This window comes from Apostichopus japonicus, chromosome 16 (assembly GCF_037975245.1).
Source record: "Apostichopus japonicus isolate 1M-3 chromosome 16, ASM3797524v1, whole genome shotgun sequence".
Taxonomy (NCBI): domain Eukaryota; kingdom Metazoa; phylum Echinodermata; class Holothuroidea; order Aspidochirotida; family Stichopodidae; genus Apostichopus; species Apostichopus japonicus.
Genome location: NC_092576.1, coordinates 22,833,430 through 22,843,431, shown reverse-complemented (window position 1 = coordinate 22,843,431; position 10,002 = coordinate 22,833,430). Strand labels below are relative to the sequence as shown.

Sequence of the window (10,002 nt, the reverse complement as noted above, 5' to 3'; positions counted from 1 at the left end):
TTATTGCTTGAAAAGTGTAAGCAAAGAGGTTTTGTTTGCACATAAATACTTAGCCTTTGGAACTACGCACCAACTAACACAACTTATGAAACTTTGATCTTTAACGGCAAACCCGTGATATCTCTGACTTTGATTTTAGCAGTCTACACAAACATTGTTTATCTAAGGTAGGCAACTGTCAAACAAAACTAAATAATGTTTTTAAATATTTGTATCATTCAGTACTGCACGTTATGCTTTGAGAGTACCGTCTCATAAAAAGTATTCCAAACGAGCTTGTTAGTTATCGCATTACACATACTACTCTTGTTTGTGCCATCATGTTTTTTACATGTCAATAATATCAACCAAAAAATGGATTGAAGTTGTAATTTCTTTCCTAACTTACACAGATGTAATTGTACACAACGGGCAGGTTAATAAATTTCCCTTAATTTTAATAAATACCACGCAGCGTCTGACGAGCTTGGCTTGATTGTTCTTATTTGTGTGATAATATGTTGATATCAATATAGCGATTGACCTGTCTTGCGTCGTACTTGTCGTAGGAATTAGGCTTAAACAGTACATTAAAATACTAAATTACCTCACATATATGCTTCGCCCCATTTGTCGTTCTAGTACAACGATTACCATGTAAATTTATATGAATACTGCACGTCGGTTAGGCAGGGGGAAAATATCTTAAATTTCTCTTCATATTTTCTCAGCCATGCTTCCATTGATCATTTGCTTATGCCTAAAGTTGAATTTCTAGATTGACTTGCTAGATAACTAGAAGGTTGGAAATGGTCGAGGCTAGTAACTTTGGCTTGGATCCCGTAACAGTATATCTGTATAAACACATTCAATGTACAGGTTTTACTTGCTCTTTTTTAATCACAATTCATATTGCAATGTTGTTGAAAACTTTGCTTAAAGGTACCTTACCTCCAATTTCATTAGAAATTACGTTTAGTGCTGACAGATTATGACAAATTAAACTAAACATATGACTTAAACATTACTTGTTTAAATGTATTCTTCAGTCAATTCTAGCAAGTACCCTTGAGAGTTTCATAAACGGCCATAGTATTATCAAGGAAGGTCTAGGAAAACTGAAACAAATTATAGGCTGCCTGGAATGATGCCAACCAACTGCTTAATTTGAAAGTGATAGTTCATCTAAAAGTTGAACCTATTGCATCAGTCTACAAAAGAATAGCAGATGAATGGTGCTTCAGACTTTAATAAAGATCATTTTATAATTGACAGATTCTACATGAACACTGAAACTATTGTGGCATACAGTTTCTTTTTCATAACATTACTTTTGCTATACCTCTATTATCATGATGATTTTTGAATACTTAATAGAATATTATATGAAATAATGCCAAGCAACTGTTAAAACTGAAAGTGATAGTTTATGAGACGTAACACCCCTTTTAATTATGTTGAATTTTTATTGATACAATTCACTAAAGGAACTTCAGGTTCAAAGAAATAAAACCGAAAGTCGTTAAAAAATTACAAAAAACAGATGCACAATGTCACATACTTTGATTCATAATAGTAATATTGGCAAAGTATAAAGAACCCATATCACGTAAATAGTGTGACATTCAATTTCTATTTTCTAAATATTTCCACAAACAGCAAACATCGAAACGTTGAAGCAAATTGTTTTGAAAATGTTTACCTTCAGTTACGATTTGAAGATGTTTACCTGAAGCTTGACGAGGATGTGGGTGCTATTTTAATCTATGCTTTTATATTTTATGTACTCTGCACTTTGTGTGTCGTTTTGTAGTAACGACATTATACCATACTCCCATGGAATCAGTGACGTTTGGGAAAGTTTTCTTTCTAATGTTAGCGGTTTCCATCGATTCTTTTGCAAAACAGAGTTCTCCACATAAATATATTGTGAAGCGACTCGTTGGAAGCGAAGTGATTTTAAATTGTAGCAAAATCCCACAACTACCTGGTAACTGGAAACAAAATGGCGAGACACTGTACATTAACAGAATCCCTACCAAGGCAATATATCGAAAAACCTTAATTCTTCAAGATGACTATTCTCTGAAAATACCATTCTTGAAAGTTAACAACGAAGGAAATTATACATGCGTTATCGACTCTCGTCTGGCTGAAACGTACATACTTGGAGTGGAAGGTTAGTTTATCAATGACCTGAATTAATGAACTTATATGCTGTTTTTTGTCTCTTCTTTTTACTCCAAGGGCTTCTGTTAATTATAAAATGTACTCATTGCGCCATTTGTATTGAAATGTCGTGACAAATACTCCGATGACTTTACAAAATGATCATTATAGGGTTAAAATTTAATTGAATTAAACTATACATCAACAGGACCTAGATACGACATATGTAAGTAAAATATATACTTTAAGTTTTGCATATCGAAGGATAGAATCATATCAACTTCGCAAATACTCATCAGATAATCGTTTTTTTAATCTCTTTTGTTGTTAACTTGTCATAAGCTACAATATCCTCCAGACATTTCTAAAGTAAAGTACATTTCCTGATTTAAATGTATTGTTTAGTCACATCATTTTACTTTACTCCCTGACAGTTGAACCACTTTCAAAGATTATTGTAAATGATGACGAAAACATCACGCGGGCTTTCTTGGAGCATGGTGCAGAGACATCGGTGAAATGCATGGCAGTCAGGAGTCGCCCACAAGTTAATTTAACGTATGAAATAGCCCACGAAGACGCACTTAAGGTTAACCACAACATCAGCTCAAATCGAAGAGATGGACACACTTATGATACTGTCTTGGAAGTTATATTTGTACCACGACGTTTAAATGGCACAATCAAATGTGTGAGCAGGGACCAATACAGTTTTCCCGCACAGTCAATCCGTGTTCAATACGAAACCTATGGTAAGGAGTAACTTGCCTCATTGCACACATATTTTACGTTAATAAAGTTCTTACACTCTTGTATCAATCATATCGTTGTAAATGTTGCAAAAACGTGCAAAAAACGTGCAAAAAAGTCAACTCTCCCATGACGAAATTGTACATTTAATTATCAGATTATTGCTTTGAATTAGCACAATAATCTCAAAACGACATCACAAAAAATGATATGTGTTTAGTACCTAATTTTAAGCGTTTCATTTGGTGACATCATAAACTAATTTGATAATAATAGACTGTAAGTTTGGTTTAGAATCAAGGATATTTGTAGGTTATTACGGTGTTGGAATATATCTTGCATTATGAAAGAAAACGAGGGATTGGATGAAGATTTTTTTCTATAAACACTGTTTGCTTTCTTATTGCACCAATGGGCATATACCAAATCCATTCCCGTTATCTGATCATGACTTATCTAACAGTTGTTCCTACAACCCATCTCCTGATTAACAATCAAGAAACTTATAACGTCGTCCATGTCGAAATGTTGGCCACACTATCAGCTGTATGTTCATCATTTGGAGCAAGGCCAGTGGATGAACTAAGTTGGCTTATTAACGATGTCCCAGCAAATCAATTAGTTGCGAATTCTACTACACGAAGTCTTAGCAGTCCTACCAATGAGTACACCTACGATTCGGTCTCGTTCCTGACATTCCGTCCAAAAGATAAGACTGGTAGCGTCGTTTGCCTGAGTAAAAGCGGTGTTGCAGGACGTGAGAGGTCTGTCAAGGCACACTATGTTACATATGGTGAGGATGTATGCATTTTTGCAAGACAACGTTGTAAATTTTCTTACTAAGCGTTTTATATATTCGTCATTTAAGCCAAGTTCTTGTGTAAGGAAAGTTCCCCCAAAGTACAGCCTGGGCTCGAAACTAAGCACTTCATTCTCTCTCAACCCAAGTACCCTTACATCGAAACTGAAACCGTATGATCATGAATATGTCACGCCAGGTGTATATCAAGAGTGCCTTGGAAATGGAATAAATAATAAAAATGATAAAATGGTTACTTGAAAGTTACCCAAGCTCAACATCAGAGAAGCCACGACGAGAAATGTATGTAAACAGTTCTTTTCAGTGACTCATTATGTATGCCTGTAATAAAGGACACTTTGCAGTGAGGGTGATGAAGATAATATCGGTGTTTTTCCCTATCAATTGAGCCCCTTGCAGAAGAATTGTAAAACGATCCCGATGGCCGAGACGCGTCGCTGCCGTGCGAAGTCCCCGAGCAGAACGGTTGGACGACCCTGAACCGAAACTGGTCGGTTGAGCATAAACAAAACCACCGTTATTAAGACCTTCATATGATTTAAATTATCTCGAATGTCGATGATCCTGCTACTTAACTTCGTAGCGAAGCTTCAAGAATTTTGTGTCTTACAGTGCAAGGAAAATGTGACATTCTGTTACAGTGCAACCCTATAGTAGTACTGGTAACATGGCCCTATAGACCTAACTAATAGACGTTGTATAACAGGCTAGCCCGTGTAATTGTATCATCCAACTGTTACATAAAATCACAACACAACGCCAGTTTTACCACAAAAGAAAACTTGCAGATCTAGAATTGATTGTTCTAAAACCAACTGGCTTTAAGTTTTGTGCAAAATATTAGGTAACCAACAAAAAATCGTCATTTGCTGTATCAAGGAGGCCTAGGCTATGGTACGTCATAACAAGTAATTTGGCAACAGTGTAGGCCTGCAGGCACTCATAACGTTGTATATGTGTAGTGTTTTGGGCGAGTCGTGTTCAAATTCTTCGATTTCTGTCATCTTTTGGAAAAGCTTGCAGTAGAAATCCGTCTTTACTTGTGGTGGAGCAACCTGATACCACATATCGGCTCGGCATATTTAACAGTAACGAGATAAATTTACGTAAAAACAAAACTCCAAACACCAAATCTCAATTACTACGGAGCGCTGCAACAGTGTAATGTTGTGTGTTCTCAGACGTTTAAGAATGTAAACATAGCGTCTCGGAAGTGAGGTCGAGTTCCTCGACTGACGTCACGCCGCGTTACCGTAAATACAACAATTTTTCGAAAGTTTTTTTACCCTCGAAATTTTGTCCGTTTATTCCTCGAGGATGCAAGCTTCGTTTGACACAAATTGGGTATCACTGGAAAGCTACGAGTATACAAAATACGATGAGAAAGAATTTTTTTCATTTCATAACCTCTCTAAAGTGTAAATTCATATGAATAGCCGGCTTATAATAGACCGAAGTGGTTAAAGAATTGCTATACAAAAAAATGATATTCGTTGTTCAGTTACTTTAACAGAAAATATAATGTTATCATTTAAAAGAATTCACACATTCAAAGAAAGACTTTACAGCTTCTTTACCATGTGGCCAGACAAAAAAATAGCGTCAATGTATCTATGATAATATGATGGCTTTATAGGAAAAGCGAATACCAATTTCAGTTCCAATTCGTGCATAAATACGTTGGCCTAACATGGTGCTATCTTAGTGCCCATAGCGGTACCATTTGATTTGGAGATAATCCCAGTAAAAAAGAAATAAGTTTTACTTAAAATGAAACGTAAAATAGAACCAAGGTCATCAGCTAAAGTGGGGTTGGTGGCATATGAAGGAAATGTTGACAAGCGATGATTCCCTCATTATGAGAGATATTGGTGTACAAAGAGGATACATCCATAGTTACAAGTAAGGAATTAGTCGGTAATTGTCTGAATATTATTAAAGATGCTCAAAAAAATGTGTAATGTCCTGTAAAATAAGAAGGAATATGGTGAAACGATGGGTTCATGCCACGAAAGTGTCAATTAGCTATAGGTTGCATCCAAAAACCCGGCGTATGTACGGAAGAGCAGGTTTTTTCCAGTTGGTTAGCTGAGTGATCAGTCCCATCTTTGCGCACCTTAGTTGAGCTGCCTTTTCGTCTATTATGCAACTCATTACACAGCTTGTAGCCAAATGACTGTCAGATTAAGGCAGACATGGCAAGGTGTGAACAAATCAACTCTTCCAAACTAACCAGTCTGTTTGCAGAAGACATAAAGTTTCAGTGAGTTGAGGTCAAGAGTGCTGAAAAATGCAACCTATGGTTAATGGACTAATTCTCGTCATGTTGAGTATGGAGCCCAGTATCCTGAAAGATGCTCAGTAAGCGTACCAATTCCTGTAATAATAGGTGGACAAGGAGGGAATAGCTTATGTGTCCTGACTAGTTTACAAATGTCTGAACCATGTATTTTGTCAGGGTCAGAAGGGGTCACTCCGGGTAGTGCTTGTTGAGCGTCGGTTATCAATTTAGGAAGTTTGTTGACTTCGGTAAAGTGTAGAACGTACCCAACGATGGGTGCTTAGGTGTGAGTTATACTGTCTTGGTCGCTACGTGTTCCGGTACTGATTAACATTTATAAATCGTCAATTTTGGGGTGGAAGAATCTGGAGTAAAGAAGAATTGTCCAATCATACTCAGTCAAGACCATTCATGTTTTGTAAATTCTCTTCACAGATTTTGGCAGGTTTAAGGTACGCCTAGCCGAGCTCCTCACAGCTGAAATCATACTCAAACTTGCAATGCTCTTCAAGTTTACTCCTGCTGAGAATGACGAGCTACGACATGCAAAAAAGAGCACCGGGCTACTCATGGTCTCCTTCATGGCAGAACGGGGTCAAATAAAGCCTAATGACATCTCACCCTTGTTGACTGCTCTTGATCGATTGGGACTTCAGGGTTTACTTAGCACCCTGCGTAGTATTTTCCAGGGATCCGAAGGTAAAGTTTAGTGCGATATATATCTGACTAGAGACTGACATATGTACGACCAAATAAATGACGGAATACAACGCCTGCATACAGGGTTAAAACGTAGGCTAGTCTTTTATTAAACTGCGTTAATATGTTAACAACTAAATATCTGAGACTAATTACCAAGTCATTGTCAAATACACACATACAAACGACTGCTGCAAGTTAGCCTGTATAAATATCACAGCAGTTCATAATTTGAAAACATGTTAAACTGATTATTAGACTATAAGTAAAATGTTTGTAAGCTAAATGTAAGCTATATATCAAGTATATTAATCGGATTTTTGCGCATGCCACGTTTTCTCAGTGATAATATGACGTCATGTTAGTGATTACAGGCTACAGTTAATTTGTCGTCGTCATCATGATAATTGTTATTATAAGTATTATGATTATTTTTTGTTCTTGTTGTGATTATTATTAATAACCAGTTTCAAGTATCATAAAACATAACAAAGAATAAAACACTGTTATATGTTTCTATTATTTTGAGAACAGATAAGACATATCAATTTGTGCGATGTCTCAAGTCATCCTACAAACAACTTTACAGCAAGATCAATCCAATACCTTACATCCGCGAAAAGGTGTATCGTGTGAATGAAATATTTGTAGAAGGTGGTATTGAAATGCACAGAAGAGACAATAAAGATACCGGAGGAAATAGAATGGAAGCCGTAAAGCTAAAATCATACCACGATGTATTTAATGATGACATAGTATCTTCAAAGCGAATACTGTTAGAAGGCGATCCTGGTTATGGTAAATCAACGTTTACATTACAAGCTGCTTATGACTGGTGCAATGCATCTGAATCATCTCCATTGAAAGATGTAGCTATCTTTATCTTGCTTCCACTAAGACGCCTCGGCGGTATATCGTTGGTTTGTCAAGCGATCAAACTGATGCTGATGCCAGGTGAATCAAAACTAACAGAGGAAGACATTATGGAAATTTTGAGAAACAGCCCGGGTGGAGTGCTGGTTTTTGATGGGTATGATGAATATCCGGACAAAGATAACATTGAGAAATCAGAAATTCTGAAAATCATCGCTGGTAATATGTTTGCGAAATTTAAGGTAATAACATGTACGAGGTCATCCTATATACCTGATAATCTTGATGTAGAGACGGTCAATGTTCGTTTGACAGGTTTTGATGATAATGCAAGGGATGAGTACATCAGCAGAGCTGTTGCTGTTAACGATAATCAAGAGGCTAGGAGAATCAATGGTCTTCTCACTAACAGTCCTGTGCTGAGCGACATTTGTCAAGTACCTCTCTTCTGTGTGATGTTTGTGCATATCTCTTACGATTCAAAACATATTTTATCATTCGCGTCTGTTACCAGTTTTTTTAGGCACATTCTAACGTGCTTTTATGAGCATATGCGGAACAAAATGGGTCACGCTAGAAAACGAAAAGACTGTTATGTCATTCCACATCATCCAAAGCTTAGCAAACTATTATTTGATGCGCTTACTGGAAAGAATCAGCAGATTGTGTGGCAAAAAGACATGTTCAAGACCAATGTTGGCGATGGATGTTACAATGAACTTCTCTCAATAGGTATTCTACTTGAAGAAGACATTCTCAAGATAAATGATACACCAGGTATGGCGGCGGTTTCTGTTATCGAGCGAACGACTGTTGTCAGATTTTATCACAAACTATTTGCTGAATGGTACGCAGCCAACTATCTTTCAACGTGTGCAGGGAGCATGGAGAACGAAGCTCTTTCGCTCCAGAAAGAGTTCGAGAAAATAAACCCTGTTGATCTACAGTTTGTCTTTAGATTTGCATGTGGACTCAATAAGAAAGCTTTTTCAAGAATCATCAAGTATCTGAAAGGAATTAAGGACGGACAATCTTTCGCAATACTATGTTTCCCTGAACAAGTTAGTGAGCCTGATGATGAAGTGGCCATAGTAAAAGATTTATTAACAGGAGGCGTTACCATCAGATCCACTGATAGTAGATTCCTTCAAAGGTTAACAAAACAGATTCTTGACATTGCAGCTAAAAGCGACGTAAGTATTTGTTATATTACTATTGTCGCATGATTGGCAACATTATACTTTACAGTCGTGGCATGGTTGAATATTTATATGAGGATATTGATGATACGATACTAATGATAGTTTTCTCTTGTATCTCTTTTTTCTTGTAATATATCATGTTTACCAACTTGCCCCCCCAAAAAAAAATATATAAAAAAAAAAAAAAAAAAAAAAAAATATATATATATATATATATATATATATATATATATATATATATATATATATATATATATAATAAATACATAAAAATAAGGCGCTTATTCCTCAGCGTCGCATCATCAATCGAGATAAACTGTACAGTCATGTTTTTTGACATTCAGCCACGGTACAACTGGGCAGCTACTATGGATGCCCCCATCATCTTTGGCAACCGCACACAAAGTATTTATTAACAAAGTCTTGCGCTAGCCTGATAGTTATACAAAACGAATGCATAGTTTATTTTTGACTTATAATTAACTTTCGACTTCTCTTTTTTTTTTCGTGGAATTACCCCCCATCCCTCTCCCCTACATAGGAAACTGCTTAATGACCTCCGGTATAAAATGTAATCGTTATTGTCAATTCTATACATGTCTTTGATCCTGCTTAAATAATCTACTATATTACATTTTAAATTAATTCTTGTGTATCTTGTTGTTTGTTCGACAGTCAGCTCCCGCATGTTCTTTCTGTTCTGTCTGCTGTTGATTTTAGCAGCAAATATGCACTAAGCTGTTACAAGAATAAAATACAATTTATTTGTAATGCATTATTTTGTACCTAGATGCTATTAACCGTTACTGTGAGATTTCAATCACATCGTAGTTTTTAATATAGTTGTAGCTGTTACATTAGCATGTATGAAATGAAACACAGCGACAAGGTTTAATGTGACTGTGACCAGTAAGTAACCAAAAATTCCAGTCCACCGAAAACTACCATCGTTTGAAGATATTCATGGTCGATTCACGTTGTAGGTATTTAGCATTTGAAATATTCAATCCACCCCGCCCATGACATGGAGTTACGAGCTACATTACTGTGAGTATATGAACCTTACCGATGGTTCCAACTAATCATTGGCAGTCCTTGGATTTACGCTATCAAAATATAGAACATTACTTATATCCTTCCGGTTATTTCTTGTAATTACATGCGGAAATTCTCTTTGAAAGTATAAATTAATAAAGATGTAACACAACTACAGAATTACAGAACGGTAT

General features: G+C 36.2%; 2 protein-coding genes across 3 annotated transcripts in view; one reads left to right on the top strand and one right to left on the bottom strand.

The window, feature by feature from the left end:
• The window catches only part of LOC139982839 (uncharacterized), a 107,951-nt gene that overhangs the window by 55,083 nt on the left and 42,866 nt on the right, over positions 1-10,002 (bottom strand). The window lies entirely within an intron of this gene.
• LOC139982838 (uncharacterized) overlaps positions 1,580-10,002 on the top strand; it is a 48,854-nt gene continuing 40,431 nt past the window's right edge. Inside the window, exons 1-5 of one of the 2 annotated variants that reach the window (XM_071995942.1) lie at positions 1,580-2,158; positions 2,583-2,900; positions 3,362-3,691; positions 6,435-6,698; positions 7,233-8,764. In XM_071995942.1, coding sequence (XP_071852043.1) covers positions 1,816-2,158; positions 2,583-2,900; positions 3,362-3,691; positions 6,435-6,698; positions 7,233-8,764 — 2,787 coding nt within the window. In that variant the 5' untranslated portion in view covers positions 1,580-1,815. The remainder of the gene's footprint in view (positions 2,159-2,582; positions 2,901-3,361; positions 3,692-6,434; positions 6,699-7,232; positions 8,765-10,002) is intronic. The other variant, XM_071995941.1, reaches the window with a different exon arrangement.